This window comes from Clarias gariepinus, chromosome 6 (genome assembly GCF_024256425.1).
Source record: "Clarias gariepinus isolate MV-2021 ecotype Netherlands chromosome 6, CGAR_prim_01v2, whole genome shotgun sequence".
Classification (NCBI taxonomy): Eukaryota; Metazoa; Chordata; class Actinopteri; order Siluriformes; family Clariidae; genus Clarias; species Clarias gariepinus.
Window position 1 is genome coordinate 39,658,215 of NC_071105.1, and position 19,834 is coordinate 39,678,048.

General features: G+C 39.5%; 1 protein-coding gene across 2 annotated transcripts; it reads left to right on the forward strand.

Moving 5' to 3' along the window:
- Positions 1-581: 581 nt before the first annotated feature.
- trim25 (tripartite motif containing 25) lies at positions 582-15,843 on the forward strand. 2 transcript variants are annotated; one of them, XM_053498305.1, is made up of 13 exons: positions 582-658; positions 2,477-3,122; positions 3,429-3,524; positions 5,177-5,410; positions 5,586-5,754; positions 5,839-5,865; positions 6,058-6,102; positions 8,390-8,476; positions 8,595-8,735; positions 9,795-9,887; positions 11,151-11,210; positions 11,335-11,471; positions 11,564-15,843. In XM_053498305.1, the coding sequence occupies exons 2-13, from the start codon at positions 2,496-2,498 to the stop codon at positions 11,957-11,959; spliced, it is 2,112 nt and encodes a 703-aa protein (XP_053354280.1). In that variant the 5' UTR covers positions 582-658; positions 2,477-2,495; the 3' UTR covers positions 11,960-15,843. The 2 variants fall into 2 exon arrangements, with proteins under 2 accessions (XP_053354280.1, XP_053354282.1); XM_053498307.1 differs by lacking the exon at positions 5,839-5,865.
- Positions 15,844-19,834: the final 3,991 nt, after the last annotated feature.

Consider the following 19,834-nt stretch of genomic DNA (forward strand, 5'->3'; position numbering starts at 1 on the left):
GTGTACACAAATTTCTGCTAGTGGGTCAATAAAGTACATCTCTCTATCAGTCTGTCTAATGAAGCACTTAGTTTTAATAAATATAGTTTATTTATGTAAAAACTATAAAATAATTTTAAGGACCTCTTTTGTTTTGTAGATTCTGACATAGTTAAATAAAAAACAAAACAGACTTTTAGGTTAAAAACACGTCCACAAAATGAAAACTCCAGACCAGAATTTTTTAATTTTAAAAAAGTGTGCGCGCATGTGTGTATGTGCGCGTGCGTGTGAGAGTGCGAGTGTGTCACATGCAAGCTGCAAAAGTCTGCGCCGTGCGTTCACAGTGCGTACCGTAAAACCCTTAATATAACCTCAGACACATCTTCCCACGCCACCCGACACCACTCACGTCCTCACGTTCAAACCAATCACGTGTTTCATATTGACCTAAGAAACATGATAATATGTTCTGCTCGGTTTTTGTTATCTGGTTACGGCCCGGGGGAAGAGCGCATGCGCACATATCTCCGTCATTACGGTACCGCCCTCCAGCGCAGCGGTGATGAAACGAAACCTAAAGTGTGTGAGAGTTACAGTGTGTCCAGTTCACTCCGCTGTTCCACCCGGGCCTGGGCTCTCTCTCTCACACACACTCACACACACACACAGACTGAAGGTAAGTACACATCATGTTTCATTCTTACTGTTTTAAACAGATGTTTGCATGAAATTAGAGTTTAATGTGATTTTTCGACTCGTTATTCGGCCTCTTCCTTAAGTTTCGTTTTATTGAGAATTAAAGCGTCTCTTTAAACACATCCGCGTTTATTAACTGACCTGTTCACACACACACACACACACACACACACACACACACACATGTAGAGTGTAATGTCGCGTTTATAATCTCAGGTGTGTTGAGTGTGTAGTGTGTTAGTGAGCAGGTTACTGTGGAATGTACAGTTTGAGCCATGACTCAGTAATGTAACATGACAGTGTGTGTGTGTGTGTGTGTGTGTGTGTTCACACCTTAATGACATCGAACATATTATTGTCGTCTTACAATTCATTCTTCTGTTCATTTATTTGTTTATTTACAGCAATGTATAGTACAGGTATAAAGTATAAAGTGATATACAGTGGAACCTCGGATTACGAGCACAATTTGTTCCTTAAGCGGCTCGTATTCCAAAACACTCGTAAACCAAAGCAAATTTCCCCTTAGGAAATAATGGAAATTCAAATTTCAAAATTTTCTAAATACAAAAAATAAATAAATAAAAATAATTAACATAAAATATGAAGTAAAAATAAAACAATTTAACCTGCCCTTTACCTTTAAAAAAAAAGTAAAAAATAAATCCCAACAATTAAGTGTTTCCGTTTTTGTGCGCAGGCTCTCTCTCTGCTTTCTCTACAGGTGTGTACATGTATAGTACAGGTACAAAGTATATGTACGTATATATAAATAATCTGCTGATTTTTTATGTAATCAGTGATATTATTATTATTATTAATTGAGGTTGAAGCCCACGTACATGTCTGTGTGTCTCTCTGTACAGCAGAACTCTCTGTCTAACTTATTAATACAAAGAAATCACATTCTGTAAGGTTGAGTATCTTACGCCTTTTATCTTACACTCCCTGTTCGGTAATCGGAGAGTGAATCACAGATGAGAAATGGAAAAAGTAGATAAAAGGATAAAGATGAAGTTTTGTCTTAAAACCACTCCAGCGTGTTAAAATTCACTTATACCACTTCAGCGCTGTTATTTCAGCCAAAGTGAAAATATGAACTAATCCCAGTAAAAATATTCACTTTATCTTTTCTAATTAATATCTATTGGTGCAGGTGTTTGTTTACATTGAGACAGTAGCGCATTAGTAGATTATTTTACAGTAGATTATTAAATCCCACACATAACTGTTCATAACATCACTTTTACTCCACATTTAGATTCACTGATGGAGCAGATTAAACTTCAGGTAGATATCTAAGGACTGCAGGAGATTCAGTAACGTCTAGACGGACAGTTTTGTGTGATGACGGGACAGAATTAGCCTGGACAGACATACAGACAGACAGAAATTTTTCTGAGACGGGTTTCTGGTCCTCCTGTGTATAAAATGTAAAGACATAATTAAAAGAGCGAGTTGTGACCAACGTACAGACAAAAGTTTTCTTTTCTTTAAATAGATATACAGTATATAAGGTACACCGGTGGTTTAGTAGTAGCTTTCTCATCTGCCATACAGAAGGTCTGTGTTCGATTCCCAGCCAGTGCCCAAACCCCAGCCACGGGATGCAGTGCCGGTCTCACACCTGGATAAAATGACAGGGTTTTGTCAGGAAGTGCATCTGGTTTAAACTTGTACAAAGTTGTGTACGGATCCGATTAATGAAATCATAAAGATTGCTAAAACAATGAACCGTTTCTGTATAGTTCTCACAATTTTGTTTAAATCTCATCTTGTTTTTGCGTTCCTGCTGCAGCATCTCTCACGCTCTCATCATGGCAGAAGTTACGGACTCCGTGGCCCTGCTGAGCCTCGAGGACGACCTGACCTGCAGCATCTGCTTGTGTCCCTTCGAGGAGCCGGTGAGTCTGAACTGCGGCCACAGCTTCTGCCGCGGCTGTCTCGAGGAGACGTGGAGCACCGCGAGCTCGTACCAATGCCCGCACTGCCGCGCGCACTACCTCACCAAGCCGGATCTGAAGAAGAACACGGTGCTCAGCGCGGTGGTCGACACCTTCAGGTCCAAAGCCGGAACCGGTTCCGGAGCGGGGCCGGACGAGGGGGAGGACGCCGGCTTCGGTGCGGCGCGTCTGCCCCGCCGCGAGCCCAAACCCATCATGTGCGACATGTGCAGCGAGGTCAAGGCGGTGAAAACGTGTCTGACTTGCATCACGTCGTTCTGCGCCGAGCACGTCCGCCCTCACCAGGAGAACCCCCTGTTCCGCGCGCACGAGCTCTGTGAGCCGCTCTCTGACCTCGCGGAGCGTCTGTGTCCTGAGCACGGGAAGCTGATGGAGTTCTACTGCGCGCGCCACGAGAGGAGCATCTGCAGCAGCTGTTTGCAGCAGAATCACAAGGAGTGCGGGTTCTCTACGCCCGGCGAGCAGCGTGAGAAGATAGAGGTGTGTGTGTGTGTGTGTGTGTGTGTGTGTGTGTGTGTGTGTGTGTGTGTGTGTGTGTGGAGGTTTAAAACGTAATTAGTTAATAAACAAATCTTGTAACTTCACCCTGACCGATTTGTTTATAAGTCCTTCTAGAGTCAATACAGCACCAACTGATAAACTGGCACCAGAGTCACTGAGCACATCTTACACACACACACACACACACACACACACACACACACAGTGTGAACACACGTTCTGGGTCGCAGGGTGGAGTTCTGCTCATGGTGTCCTGATTTAAGTCTGTGTCCTTGTTTCCTTCAGTCTGATCTGCGCGACAAGTTGAACAGTCTGGACCGGAAAACTGAAAAGAACCAGCTGGTGATAACGCAGATGAGGGAGCAGCAAGCCAAGCTCAAGGTGAGTGTGTGTGTGTGTGTGTGTGTGTGTGTGTGTTTGTTTGTTTGAAACACTTTGTATGTGTTTGTGCTGAACTCATGTTTACTCAGTAGTCTTGCATCAGTACTAGGTGTTTCTTGCTTAATATGCAAAGCTAATGTGTATTGCACTTCCTGCTTGTGTGTTTGTGTGTGTGTGTGTGTGTGTGTGTGTGTGTGTGTGTGTGTGTGTGAGAGTGAGAGAGAGATGTCACATCTAGACAGCAGTCACAATACAAAACACCCCCTTCGTCGTCAAGGCACAACGGTCCATGGTGTAAATAGGGCTATTGTGTGTGTGTGTGTGTGTGTGTGTTTGTGTGTGTGTGTGTGTGGTGTGGAGAGGAGAGAGAGAGAATTAGAGCGATTGTTAATACATTGTGTTGAAATGTTCAGGATTGCGGCACCACGAGACAAACGAGACCTACAGCTCTACGCTCCGTTAGTCCCCGCCCCCTAATCAGAAACCTGCCAATCACAGCTTAGCAACAGTAACGAAAACCAGGCTGTAAACTTTTGACACGTTGATTTCCGTAGTCACTAGACGTCACGCAGACGTCTATAACGCCCTGTCTCAGAGTCCAGTAATGTAAAGAAATTACAGAGAAATGTGTTGGTGCTGATTGTATTATTATTATTGTTATTATTATTTATTATTTATTATAACTACTTCTGAATTTATGTAAGCGAATGGGAGTGACCGATCTCACTCTCTAAAAAAAGTTTTGGAGAGATGATTTTATTTGTGACCCAAAAATGGCCATTTTCAAGCGTTATACTGTCTCACTTCAAACAATAATCATTTAAAATGCAAATTATTATAAAATATTACTTTATGAGTATTGATGCTAAAAGTGGTTTTTCATGTTTGTCTTTTCATGTGAAATCTAAATCGGCCGAGTTTCATCTGAATGACAGTTAAGAACGTTTTTACTTTGGATTTGAATTTGAATTTTTAAAAAAAGGTTACAGACACTACAGACATAAAAGAGCATGAAATTGTATTTATCAAATGTGTTTCTTTTGATCTAATAAAAATATTCATGTGTATGAATATTTAGCAAAAAACGACGCATGGATCCGGACATGAGAATCATTAAGTGTTATGAAAAATGTTATATGAACTTCAAAGAGTGCTCTTAGCTCCGCCTGTATATAGTAAAGCTCTGATTGAGTGTTGGAGATCATAATCTGTAGCCTATTTAAAGATTTTCATAAACATTTTCCCTCCAGTGAATGACAGATAGATGATTATGTAAAGAATTTTCCATAAACATTATATATATACAAATATATATTTTAGCTTTCATTAAATGTATTCAATTTATATCTCATTTGCATACTGATTGGTTTATGAAAACACGGTAAGAATCATCATTAGGGTAAGGATTAACTGAGATGTACATAAAGTTTTTACTAGTTTTATTTGACTGTTTAAGTTTAATACTAATCTCGTATAAGTGTAAAATCTTTACATGTCAGGCTCAGATCAACAGGTTGCGATGGGGCGGGGCTTAGCGATGATTGTGTAAAAAAACTCGCACACTTTTTACAATTTGTGTTCGGTCATAAAAAGCACCCAGATTAACCAGTCGTGTGTGTGTGTGTGTGTGCGCGTTTTTTTTTCCGCTGCAGGAAATGGCGGTGGTGCGTAAGCGCGCCCTGGAGGCGGAGTACCAGCAGATCCGCGACATGCTCCAGAAGGACGAGCGGGAGGCCATGGGCGCACTGGATAAAGACCTGGAGAGCGGCCACGGCAAACTCAACACCCTGATGAAGAAATTCCAGCAGAACATCGACAAGATGAGCTCCACCAGAGCGGAGATCAACAACCTGCTGGCCAAGTCACACTCTCTGGACTTCTTACAGGTAAGCGCCTTGGATCGCAGCGCAAGGGGAATTCTGGGAAAAATAACATGGCTGTAAGCGGGTAAGGATCACGCGTGAATCGCCCGACTTCAGTACAGCGGTGCGAACGTCCGTGTATGGGTTTTGTTGTTGTTGTTGTTGTTGTTGTAAATGTGACTGCCCCTCTTTGATGCAGGCGTCTGTGGAAATGCCGTCCGTGGTGAACTTTGACCCCTACACCCCACGGATCAACCTGGACTCCAAGCGCATCATCGCCTACCACTCCAGCATCGTGAGTCTGAAGGAGCACATCATGAGAATTCTGCGCGAGCCCGCGGAGAACAGGTTTTCCATCCTAAAGCCAGGTGTGTGTGTGTGTGTGTGTGTACATTATTCTGTAGTCCTGTGTAAGTGTGTGCATGGAGCTCTAATGTCGGATTGCTTTACAGATTTGGGAAAGCCAGGCCCTGCTGAAGGTAAGAATGGTTGTGAGAGGAAATAAAAGGGGTAAAAAACTCGACTAACACGGTCATGTGCGGTCTTACTGATGCTAACAAACATGCTCTCCCTCGTCATTAATGCTGCTTCACACTAACGCTCTGTACTCAGTGATGAGTGATCCAAATGATTTTCCTAGAAAGCTCCTAACGTGTGTGTTTGTGTTTTAGGTGCCGCTGGAGTTCCAGTTAATCTGCCAAGTCCGAGGGAGACCGGTGAGTGTTACAGATTGGATTCGTACACATTTCCTCACCTGTTTAATAAACATTTCAATAAATTTCTTCGGATTCTGTAAATCTGCTTTGCGACCGCGACCGTTACTAAAGGCGCTAAACAAATCAAATTAAATTGAACTCAATTACAGTAAATGAAAGCGTTTTTAAACAAAGCTACAAATTCATGGGATCCAATCACATACAGTAAGTACCAGGCACAGGAATCACCCGGGACGAGCTGATACGATATTATCACGACACCCAGGCGCCGATCCGTATTGCGATTTTGTTACTGTCATGATTTTATCAATTCTTCAATCTACAATTACAATTCTTTTATTTTTTTAAGAAACATATGTAAAACATAACAAATAGTGTACTTGTAACAATTCAAACACTTTTCTCTCTTTTTCCCCTTCACCCCCAAGAAAGAAAGAAAGAATAAATAAATAAATAAAATAAAAATAAATAAATAAATAATAAAAAAATTTAAAACATTTTTTAAAAAGGGAGTGGGGATGATGATGATGATAATAATATTATAACAATATTATATACACGTGTTCATACATACATTCCCCAAAAAACAGGTGAAGGTGAAATGTCGTATTGTGAGACACATTGTGCCATAGGAAATAATATAAATGCAGATAATCCGTTACAGCCACCCAGAAATATTACCAATATCACTAATTTAAAACACTATTATCATATTTTGGTGTATAAAAACAATCAAAACATTTAGAAAAGACATGTGAATAAAGTGAAATATGAAATAAATGGAAATTAAACCTCACTTAACCTTAAGTTATGATTCCTCTTGGCACCGGCTGCTTTAAAAATAAAACTGAAAGTGACTCCCTTTTCTTCTTACTACCGTCCTTGATAACATTCTTGTGTCCCATGGTGCTGTGTCTCACTAAATCTTACACAAAATGCACAAATGTTAAATAAACGAACAATTTAGACAGATACTTAAGAGCGACTTAGATACTTAGAGCGATACTTAAACTCGCTTTGCTTGGCCTTCTGCACCTTCACTGGTGCAAACAAGTTTTGAACGACACCCAGGTGTTCGCGCGACTGTGTGCGGTTCGGCTCGGCGCGGTCACCCGTGTGCCGTTCTTTTTGGTTCGAATGTCTTGCAAAATTTCAGCTCTTGAGGCGAAAAAAGTCTTAAAGCCACTTGCATGCGGAGGCACTGCTGTAATTTTTTTAAAATTTAAAAATAATTGAATAAGTGTGGAAATACATGAATTTTGACACAAAAGAGTCACAATGCTTAAGTCAACCAATTTTCCTTCTATCGCTAGTAATAATTGGCGCCCCTAGTGGCCAGTTTTGTCTAACGCTTGTATTAAAGTGACATCTTGTACCCTAACAAGTTAATATAGAGGTCTCCGAAAAGTGTTTTTAACATTCCAGGTGAAATACAACACCCCGGTGTCCCTGACACTCCCTGTGCTTCAAATACACTCTTCCAGTAAAACCTGTTCCTTTTAGCCAATCAGAACGCAGGAAATGGGATTTCCCTAAAAAACGGCAGACTAAACCCATAGGAGGGGCTACTGAAATATGTTTCACCATTTTTTTTTCCATTGCTAGCAATGATGTCATAGCAAACAGCGTTTTCAAACACATTTATGGACATAAACTGAGGAAGAAAACATGTAAGGGGATGTTTTTTTTTCTTCTATTTTTTTTTTAAATGACAAAAAAATGAATCTGATTATCAAGAAATTAATTGTGAATAACGGGTGCCCTTTAAACCAAACACAACAGCTGGAAGTCTACTTATAGTTTAGAACACTAATAAAATCTTACAATAGCTCCGCCCCCTTATTAGTAACCTACAACCCAAAGCTTGTAGGCATCTCCGCAACCTTATCCTGAATCATACTTTTACATTTTATTCATATCTACATATTTTAATACACGAGATACTGTACACCTAGGTTGAGTCAACGAAGCCCCGCCCTTCAAGGATAGACTAGGCGTCCATATTGTCCACACGTCTCAGAAAGTTATCGATCTCTGATCAGGTTTAGACTGAGAGGTTTAACGTCAGTTTTACAAAGATAGGACAAATATCATCGGAGCAAGCAAGGATTGAAAATGTGAGTGGGCGGGGCTGCAAAGGGTTGAAAATGTGAGTGGGCGGGGCTAAAGTTTAAACGATAAATAAGACTTACACTGTGAAACTTTTACCTTCTGTATTTTATCACCATAAACCTGGATGCAGGTACAAACACCACGATTATGATTAACGTATTATTTGTATCCAAAGGTTTTATGCCAGGTCACAACTCAGGAACCCCGGGTCCCAGATGGCCGCAAGGTGGACCTGAAGGAGCGAAAAAGAAACCTCGCCCGAGTAAGACAGCGAGGAGCATTCGTGCACTTCCACTTTCCCTCAAAAATACAATCATCCAACAGAGCAAAACTTTCTGCAGTGTGTTGTTCAGCTATTTTTTAACGTCTGTTTTTTAAAGGAGACAAAAAGGAGAACCGAGATCAGAAAGAGCGCAAAGATCACAAGGATCAGAAAGATCGCAAGGATCACAAAGATCACAAAGATCACAAAGTTCACAAAGATCAAAGAGATCAAAGAGAGCACGGAGAGAACAGAGAAAGTAAGTCCAAGCCGGAGAAAAAAACTCAACTATTATAAACAAGGTTCATGTTTAACAGCTCAGAACTGTAAAGCTCTCACTCCTGCATGTGCCAGTAATTCAGAGTGTTTTTAATTTTAAAATAAAGCTTTGCTAATGGAGACATACTGTACCCCGTCTGCTGCGTTAGACTCAGACGGCTGATCAGACTTGATCTCGCTCATCCTTCAGTTCGTTGTTGGCAATGTGCTACAGCGTCTTTGGCACTCATTCAGTACGGCGTCTGCAAGTGCAGCGAGTCCAGTCTGTCAAGTCTACATCAGATATATGTGGCTGCGCTACTTCGTTATAGCGCCCCCCGTTGGTCCACATGTCTCTGCAGAAAGTTTCAGCATGATTTCAAAATAAAGGGTGATAAATCAGAGTCCAAAACCAAAATCAGCTCGATCAATGAGCAAAATGATTTCTCATGCATTCAATCAAATCACAAATGATAAATATTTCAATCTCATGTAGGAAAATAATTCATTGGCAAAATAAACATTGATGTAAAGGCATTCACAGAAAGAGAATGAAATAGATTTAAAAACAGAAGGAGTAGGAAGAAAAAAAAGAAAAATTAGAGAACAGGCATTAAAGAATCAAGAAGAAAGAGGATTTGAGAAAATAAGGAAAGAGAAAAGAAAGAAAAAGGGAAGAAAAAAGAGAGAAATGGAAAACATGAATTGAAAGAAAGAAAGAAACGGCCTAGAAAAAATAAAGAAAGAATAGAAAAAAGAGAAAGGAAAAGGAAAAAAGGCAGTTAAAAGAAAGATAAAAATAAGGAATTAATTAAAAGAAATTTGAAGAAAACAAATGGTAACAGAAGTTAAGAAGCGAAGTAATGAAGTGAAAGTATGACGGTTCCAGTAGCAGTGTTAGAATGCCTAATAACTTCAGTATCATATCCTGTTAATTGACGATTGATGGATTGATTGATTGATTGATTGATTGATTGATTGATTGATTTATGGGTGGATGGATAATAAGCTTATGAACGTGTCGTGTTTGCATGTTTTGTCCTTCATGTTATTTTCCCAGGAAACAGACAACCTCCTGCCAAAGGAATGAACCCGACGCTGTCCAGGAGCATGGACCATCTGGACAGCCTGTCCAAAAAACCTTTTGTTCCAGGTTGGAGCAAATCCTAGTGCACCACATCCCTCTAGTGCATGACATCACTTTAGTGCATGTTAGTCTAGTGCACTGTCACTTTAGTGGACTTCATCACTCTAGTGCATGTCAGCTTGTCTGTAACATGTCTCTCTAGTGTACTTTATCACTCTAATGCACCATATCACTTTAGTGCATGTCAGTTTAGTGCACTATATCACTCTAGTGCATGACAGTCTAGTGCACTATATCACTTTAGTGCATGTCAGTCTAGTGCACTATGTCACTCTAGTGTACTTTATCACTCTAATGCACCATATCACTTTAGTGCATGTCAGTCTAGTGCACTATATCACTCTAGTGCATGACAGTCTAGTGCACTTTATCACTCTAGTGTACTTTATCACTCTAATGCACCATATCACTTTAGTGCATGTCAGTCTAGTGCACTATATCACTCTAGTGCATGACAGTCTAGTGCACTATATCACTCTAGTGCATGACAGTCTAGTGCACTATATCACTCTAGTGTGCTTTATCACTCTTATGCACCATATCACTTTAGTGCATGTCAGTCTAGTGCACTATATCACTCTAGTGCATGACAGTCTAGTGCACTATATCACTCTAGTGTACTTTATCACTCTAATGCACCATATCACTTAAGTGCATGTCAGTCTAGTGCACTATATCACTCTAGTGTATGACAGTCTAGTGCACTATATCACTCTAGTGCATGACATCACACTAGTGCAATTCTTCACTTTAATGTACTGTATGTCAGTCCAGTGCACTATATCACTCTAGTGCACATAACTCTAGTGCATGTCAGCCCAGTGTACTATATCACTTTAGTGCACGTCAGTCTGGTGCACGACAACACACTAGTGGACTTTATCATTTTAGTGCATGTCGGCTTGGCCGTAACATGTCAGTCTAGTGCACTTTATCACTCTAGTGCACGGCATTACACTAGTGTCAATCATCACTCTACAGTAGTGCACCTTATCATCCTAATGTATGTCTGTCTGGTGCACTTTATCAGTCTAGTGAAGTATATCAGTCTAGTGTACATCCGGCTAGTGCACTACATCACTCTAGTGATGTGTAATATACTAAAACTACATGGTTTGGGACAAAAAAAGCTATAATCTGAATCTACCCTAAAGTTTCACTCCAGCTCTCTTTTTGTTTAGAAAATTTCTCCGAATGATTTGTGATTTGTTTAGTCGTTGTGAAAACACCTGTATATAAATTACATATTTTTGCTGATTGTCTCATCAGTTCCAGTTGATTTTAATTCAGGGACCGTCAACGTGGTTACAAGAAATGAACTGCTAAAGTGTGAGTGACTCACAACCAATAATTTACCTTTTGTGTTTTTGTTTTTAATTAAATACAGATGTTTATGGATTAAACCGTGCATGTGGGTGTGTGTGTGTGTGTGTGTGTGTGTGTGTTGCTCCAGATGCCGCCATGCTCACCTTTGACATCAGGACGGCGCACAAGCGAGTGGCGCTCTCTGAGAACAACACCAAGGCGTCCGTATCGGACGAGCCGTCTGCGTATCCGGACATCCCGCCTCGCTTCACCGTGTGCTCGCAGGTTTGAAACGCTGGTCCGCCCTGATGTCACTTTATATATAAATCGACTTTATATTTATACATGCCACATCACTTCCTGTTTCTTTCTCGCAGGTGCTCTGCCATCAGGGCTTCTCTCAAGGACGCCATTACTGGGAGGTCAAAATGAGCAGCAATAATTTCTGCGGCCTGGGTCTGGCGTACGCCTCCATCGACCGGAAAGGTCCGTCTAGCCGTCTGGGCCGTAATGACCAGTCCTGGTGCATCGAGTGGTTCAACATCAAGCTTTCGGCGTGGCACAACAGCGCCGAGACCGTGCTGAACAACCCGAACCCGAGCCGCGTCGGCGTCCTGCTCGACTGCGATAACGGTACCGCCATCTTCTACAACGTGCAGGACCGCGCCTACCCCTTCCACACCTTCGTCTTTCCGTTCTCCCAAGCCGTGTATCCGGCGTTCTGGATCTTCTCCAGCGGCTCGTCCATTACGCTTTGCAAACCGAATAATTAACGACGGTTTGTAAACACGTTCGAAAATAGAGTCTGTGTTAACCGACTGTAGATCAGCAGTTTGTGCAGTTACTCTAAAATGTCTCTATATAATAAGTTAATATAATAATATCTCTATATAATAAGTTTTAAATTGTAATGTGATAATAATCAACAAACTGTTTAAAATCTGTGGTTTGGGTGATTTTGGGACGTTAATCGATTTTTTTTCTGCTTCTGATCATTTGGTATCTTTATCTTTAAGGTGATGGAGGAGCCGTGTGTAACGTTGAGGTCGGATTTAACCTGACGTTTACGCCAGCATTTAGTCTCTGCAATAACAGAAGAAACGCTTTGGTTTTCTGGGCTGTAGGTTCATGCTAAGAAGATAAATGAAGCGTGGAACAATGTAGCAGAGCACGATTGTTTAGTCTGGTGCGTGCGCTTGGTTAGTACTAATCTAACCTGAGAGCAGTGTCTTTTTATAACGTTGACGTTGGTTAGTGTTTCACTTAGCTGTATAAAATCCACAGACAAGCCAGATTTATGAGAACGTCAGGACGATTAGTGATGCGAAGCGTTCAGAATGCTCGAGGTTCGAATGCTCAGTGCTCCTCTGTGGTTGAGAAACAGTATTATGCTATTGTTTGTTTGTTTGCTTGTTTTTTATCAGTATTTTCTGCCTGCAGTTCTGTCCTGATGATCAGCTCTTGTTTGTTCAGTGAGGGTTGACTCAGAAGCTTCACCCTCCACAAATAGGTTTTATTGCCAGTAGACAAACCAGGCCGAAGTCCACAGTTTGCGTGCTCAAGAGCAGAACAATGAACAACCGGGCTCAGTGATGATGATGATGATGATGATGAAACATCTCTGGACCTGTGGAACGTGAGCGTCCGTATCTCACAGGTCCACGTCTCTGGGGTGTAACCTGGCATCCCTTCAGCATTTTATTGCTTTGAAAAAAGAGACATTACATCGCTTAAATATGGAGCGAGGTCGCGTTTTTAACTGAAGAATAAACAGACGCGTGGCGACGTTGGATTTCACAGTAAATAGCGATGTTCATAAGAACAGCAGCAGCAGGTATCGTGTATTAGAACGTCATCATCTGCTGAACTGAATTATGGGATTGGGATTCACACGTGCACAGACACGCGCTCGTACCTCCCTAGTGAAGTCAGTGTCTTTTGCATAGCCTGTGTTTTACTGATACGTTTTACAAACACTCATTCAGTTCTCTCTATAATAAATAACGTAAATCCAGATAATCTGTTCCAGCCACCCAATTTTCAACAATATAATCATATTCCTGCTCATAAAAACAATCAAAACATTTAGAAAACACATCATGCAAAAGAAACTTCACGAAAAATATGTGAACTCTCTGTACGCCGGGGTTCTGCCGAACTTTCAGTTTTCATTTATTTTATTTGAATTAAAAATTGTCTCACTTCAGTTACAAGTCGTGACCACCAGCAGTTTTATCCACAGAGGTGGAATGAGTAATAAACTTTTATACTTAAGTAAAAGTACTGTTACTTCAGTAAAATGTTACTGAAGTACAAGTAATAAAGTTACCAAGTTACATAAAAGTAAAAAGTATCTTTTTAAAAACTCCCTCAGAGTAAAAGTTACAAAGTTACTTTCTTTAACAGCGGGGTGGGGGGGGGGGGGGGGGGGGGAGAGATTTAAGTGTAGTGCAACAAGACAAGAGGATATAAATCTCAAACTATTTGTTTCTAATTAAAGGAAGAACTTTACATACTGTAATAAAGCTGTTGCCTTTCTGGGGCTTGAAATCAAAGTGGTGGCTTAAATACAGTGTGACGCTCTGCGCCGTAGAGCCGGGAGCAGAAGGAGCTCAGAGCCGAGGATAACGTGCAGCACTAAACCTGTATCGGCCTCCTGTAGTGCCACGAAATTATAATATAAAACATAAAGGAAAGTGTAAAAGAATTGAGTGTTTCGGGGGGGAGCAGCACACCTGAGCTCCCATTTCCCATTATAAATCTGTTTCATTATTATTATTATTATTATTATTTTATTCATTTACTTTTTACTCAGTAGCGAATATGATTTCAAATGTAGCGAAGTGCAATACTTCAAACAAAACAAACTCAAAGTAAAATTAAAATTACAGATTAAAAACTTCGAAAAAAGTCGAAGTACACAAAAAAAACTACTCAGTTACGATTCATTACTTTTCCCTTCTGCACACAAACTTACAGGAGAGCGTCTAGAACGTTCTCACCGTTAATAAATGATAGGCTTTCTCTTTTTTACGTCCTAAGAAAAAAACTAAGTTGTTCTCGGGTCCCAGTAACACCGACGCATTTCATCCTGGAGTTCTCTCAGTGCTCTAAACCTGAGGTATACCAGGGGCAGCTCGTGGTTACGGCGTTGAATTATGGCTCAGAAGGTTCCAGGTTCAAATCTCAGCACCACCAAGCTGCCACTGTTGGGCCCTTAAGGCACGTTGGGCGCCCAAATCCCATCTGCTCAGACAAATGTCAATCTGAATTCAGAATACTGTTGTGTTCCTTCTGATCCCTGGGCAACAAAGTCCCGCCCACTTTTGTTTTCACTGACACCATTAACATGAAGCATGGGTGATTTTCGAAGGGGAAAAAATTTTACTTTAATTAAGAAAAAGAAAGTGTTATTTTTGCACACATATTAGTGACACATTAGTGTCTAAAGTGACCAAAAAATGTATTTTAAATACCCAAGCCCCTTTAAAACAAAATCATGAAACTTCACGTAGACATCACAGACCCATCATAGTGTGTCCTTCTGAAAAATGGTGAAATCCATTCATGCTGAAATCCATCCTTCTCACGAAAGCTGGCGGCCCTTAAAGTCTGAAAGTGGACGTGGAGAAGTGGTTCATCCAAGTGCAAACCTCCTTATGAAGCTAAGAATGCGCGTTATCTGAGGAACATTTAGTCTGAAGGATGTACAGTAGATCCCAGTCGAGCGTAGTATGTATCATGGAACGGAAAAACGGGACTAGAAGGTAAAATATCGCAGCACGTCGTGTAACTGATTATGGGTTACGCGCCCGAACCCGTGAGAGCAGACTGATCTCTGATGAGCGCAGTGTGGAGTGGACACACACACACGCTTCAGCTTCCTGGGCGATGATTTATTCACTCATCCGAGCCCGAGCTTCCATCAGACACGGCTGATAATTCCGTTTAGGACAGCCTCTGATGTGCAAACTGTGAGAACCAGTGAGGTGTTTATTCCTGATCCAGGATCAGCTCCAAACAAGATAGAAACTATAGGAGAACCTGGAGAACTGATCTCAGATCAGCGGGAACGCACCTCGTCTGCTGATGCTGGTCAGAAGCAGAACTCAGACAGAGCTGATTAACGAGCTTTGGGTTGGTGTTTCACGACATGAATATACTGTAATCTTTACAAGCTTTCACAGTTTCTCTGTTACTCCAGGCTGCTCGTTTCGTCTGATCCGTCTGTGATGTGGCCTCAGTGTAACAGTGTGTAATGCAGCTTTACACAATCGTAAGAATTATGGAAGTTTGTATGAAATGTGAATGTGTATGAATCAAAATGATCAGATATATAACGTGCGTATTGTGATATTAAATGTGCGATTATAATATATATATATATATATATATATATATATATTTACTCTGCTGAAATGTTCACCTTTGCTCCTTGGCTTTAATGCTTTCTGTTTATTTTGCACTGAAGCAATATTCCTGGGAGGTTTATTGATTCATTCATTAATGCCGAATGTCTTAATGCGTTGTTATTAACCCAGACACACTGCTTTGTCAAGTCTGAAAAATTCTCTCCATTCTGTACCTGTATGTGATACGCGTGCACGCTTATATATGATTCTGAAATAAATAAATAAATATAACTTTATTTACTGTCTTTACGGTGTGTGAGTCTCTTCTGTTGGTGCTCATTCAGGACAGGGACAGGGACAGGTCCATCCCAGTCCTCAGCTCTGGTGTGCACTACAGACTTTTCTAATCTAGAGTATCCTAGTCTACTACACTACATGTCATTTCAAGAGCATCAGAGGAAACTAAAGGCTGTTAAGGTTGTTAATTGGTGATTTCTGAGGCTGGTGACTCTAAATGAACGTCTCCTCTGCAGCAGAGCTCAGTTTTGGTCTTGTTCTCCTGGAAAGGTCTTCATGAGAGACAGTTTCATCATCATGGAGCTTGATGGGTTTTACAAACACACTCGACACGATACTGTTCTTGTAGGAACTGTTCCAGAACAGCTGATCTTCATGTCTTAGAATAACTATGTTGTTTATGTTGTTATTTAATGATCTAATGCCATGTGAGTTGTGATTTCATGGTTTTGAAATCTCTAGTAATGTTCTAGGAAGTAGATAATAAATCCAACTGTGTGTCCAAACCTTTGACTGGTGCTGTGTAGTTCAGTAACACACTCTGTAATGTAGTATAAAGTGTAAATGAGTATATCTCACTTTAAAGAAGGAGAGGACAAAACTAAGTGCACTCCTGTGTTAGCCTTGACCTCCCTAAAGTACAGTGTGAGTTTGGTGAACGCTACATTATTTCACCCTCGAAAGGCGTTTTGTAACTTTTTTCTTTTTACCTTTTTGTAAATAATGTAATTTTTTGAGATATTTATCCTGAAAACAGAATTTGACACATTTAGGGGTGCATTAGGGAGGCAATGACTATCTACTGTACTGTACTGGACAGTACTAAGTACATGTTGCTATTTTCTCTACCACACTATACTACACTACAGGGTGCTTTACTCAACTGTACATTTCTTAATGACATTCTTAGATCTTTACCAAATTCAACCTGTGCCTTTAGTTTCCTCTGATCCTTTATCACAGTACAGGAGAGAGTCTTGTAGTGTAGTATAGTACAGTATAGTATAGTGTAGCATAGAATAGTATAGGGTAGTACTGTGTAAAATAATATAGTGTAGTATAGTGTAGTGTAGTGTAATGTAATATAATGTAGTATTAAAGCTATACTATAGCACAGTATAATATAGTGTAGTATAGTGTAGTGTAGTATAGTGTATAGTATAGTCTAATGTAATATAATATAGTGTAATGTTATATAGTGTAGTGTAATGCAATATAATATAGTATAGTTTAATGTAATATAGTGTAGTGTAATGTAATCTAATATAGTATAGTGTAACGAAATATACAGTAGTATACTATAGGGTAGTATTGTGTGAAATAATATAGTGTAGTGTAGTGTAGTGTAATGTAATATAATGTATTAAAGCTAAACTATAGCACAGTATAATATAGTGTAGTATAGTTTAGTGTAGTATAGTATAGTGTAATGTAATATAGTATTGTGTAATGTTATATAGTGTAATGTAAAATAGTATAGTGTAATGTAATATAGTGTAGTGTAATGCAATATAATATAGTATAGTGTAACAAAATATACAGTAGTATACTATAGGGTAGTATTGTGTGAAATAATATAGTGTAGTGTAGTGTACTGTAATGTAATATAATGTAGTATTAAAGCTAAGATATAACACAGTATGATGAAATATAATATAGTGTAATATAGTTTAGTGTAATTTACTATAATATAGTATAGTGTAATGAAATATAGTATAGTGTACTGTAGTATAATTTAGTGTAGTGTAGTGTTATATATAATAGTGTAGTTTAGTATAGTATAGTGTAGTATAGTATAGTGTAGTGTACTGTAGCATCACAGCATGAATCAGTACAGTAGACAGTAACAAGTGTAGTGAAGTATAGTGTAGTATGGTAAATGAAATAGCTGTAGTTAGTTGGTAAAGTACAGTACAGTGCAGTACTGGAGATTATATTATCACATTTTTATCCAGACTCATCTGTGAGGTTAAAATGTGTATTTATTGAGTGTAATTTAGTGAAAATCAGAGAATTAGCTCTTAGCTCTAGAGTATGACTGGACGAAACTGGGTGAAGATCTTTAATTTGATCTGATTTTTGTGACATTTTCAGATCTTTTTTCATAATGTTTTTACCAGTTCCCCCTTCAGAACTATAAAGCACAGTAAATAAAAAGTTCTGAAAGAAAAGAAAAAAAAAGAACTGAAAAGTTCACATACAGAACATACTGTATGGTTAATTAGAAATGTGCTTATTTCATTTACTGTACTGTACACTAAGGAACTGTAGCTATTTTATCCACTACACTATTCTATTCGGTTCTCTACCTGGGTATGATATACTGTACTGTAATATACTGTACTGTAACATACTGTACTGTAATATAATGTACTGTAACATACTGTACTGTAATATACTGTACTGTAACATACTGTACTGTAACATACTGTACTGTTCTAAGGCTGTATTTTGTCCATCATACTACAGTACACTACAGTACATTGAACTTTCCTACACTATACCTTTTGTATTCTTTCTACTGAACCACACTGTACTACATTGTATTATAAGTTAAGTATAGTGAATAGCAATAAAGTATGGTGTGCTACAGTAAACAGATCTACTATCTACTATACCATGCTACTGTACATATACTACACTATTGTCCTTTACTGTGCTGTTTTTGTAAATGTCATTCTTAGATCTTTACCAACGTTGATCTGTGCCTTTAGTCTCCTCTGAGGCTCTCTAAAGGCAGATATATATTGTTGTTGTGTAAATTGCGATGTTTAATTGTGTAAATTGTGCCATGTAGACTGTAGAAGCTTTAAAACCTCCCTGTTGGATTGTAGAAGGACAAGGCCTGAGATAGAAGAAAGACAAACTGATTGTAGTCGCCCCTGAACGATAAGGCGGAGACATCTGTTCTGGGTCAGATATAGAGTTTATCACCTTGTATGTGAGAACACGACGTACGGGGCAGAGATCAGGGTGGCAGACATTTTTGTGAATAAAATAAACCGACTGTGAGAAACACCTCACCTCGTCCCTGCTGCAGTGTTTGCTGTATGAGACCGATCTTTCTGCAGAGGCTTTAATAAACATTGTGAATCACTTACTTGTCTTAATAGTTTTCAGGATTTCCAGTACAATAAAGCGAGCCTTTTCACAGTGATGTAGAAAGATTTCGACTTGGATCTATCAGCGGGTAGGACCAGTGGGGTACCCAAGTGGGGAATTGGTTTTGGTTTTGTCAGTTTGTGAAAACCTATCCCTGTAGTGGACTCTCGGTGTAAGGGGAACCTCCGGAGGTAATTCAGGATGCAGAAGTGCTCTCACATCTTCTTCCTATTTAATTGACTGTACTGCACTACACTCTACTAAGTCTCTATCACTGTTTTATCCATTACATCATACTATAACACTGTTGATAGAACAGATTATTACTATACTGTACTTTACTACACTGTACTGTACTACAATACACTACACCCATGTTATCTACTTTTCTGAGATATCCAGTGATGCTCTACTGCAGTATACTGTACTGTGATATATAGTGCATGTTTGAAAGCGGAGAGGACAAAAGTAAGTCACATTTCTCACCCCAAGAAAAGGGAAGAGTGCCTTTGTGTTTTTCGGGCAAAGAAAATGTACATTTTTAGATCTTTACCAAATTCACACTGAGTGTTTAGGCTGTCAGGACTGTTACATGTTATCTACTCTACTGAGATATCATATGTGTGCTCTAATGGGTTATGAGATACTGTATAATGTGGTATATATGGTATTGACCTCCCCAATGCACAGTGTGAATATAATAAAGATCTGAAAATTATCAATATTTTTTTGCCCCAAAACACACAGGCCAACCCCCTTACCTTTTTTAGGGTGAAAAATATGACATTCTCAGATCTTCACTAATTTCACACTAACACAAGAGCACACTTAGTTTATTTTAATCTATTTTATAATTTTACTAATTCTATAAATGAAATTATTTCTGATGCTCTACGG

What these genes read in the sequence shown, in the direction of transcription:
- trim25 (XM_053498305.1), top strand. Translation starts at nt 2,496, where the DNA reads ATGGCAGAAGTTACGGACTCCGTGGCCCTGCTGAGCCTCGAGGACGAC. An exon ending in AAAGCCAGGCCCTGCTGAAG is followed by an intron (nt 5,866 to 6,057) that starts GTAAGAATGGTT and finishes TTTGTGTTTTAG; the next exon opens with GTGCCGCTGGAGTTCCAGTT. An exon ending in AAGAAATGAACTGCTAAAGT is followed by an intron (nt 11,211 to 11,334) that starts GTGAGTGACTCA and finishes GTGTTGCTCCAG; the next exon opens with ATGCCGCCATGCTCACCTTT.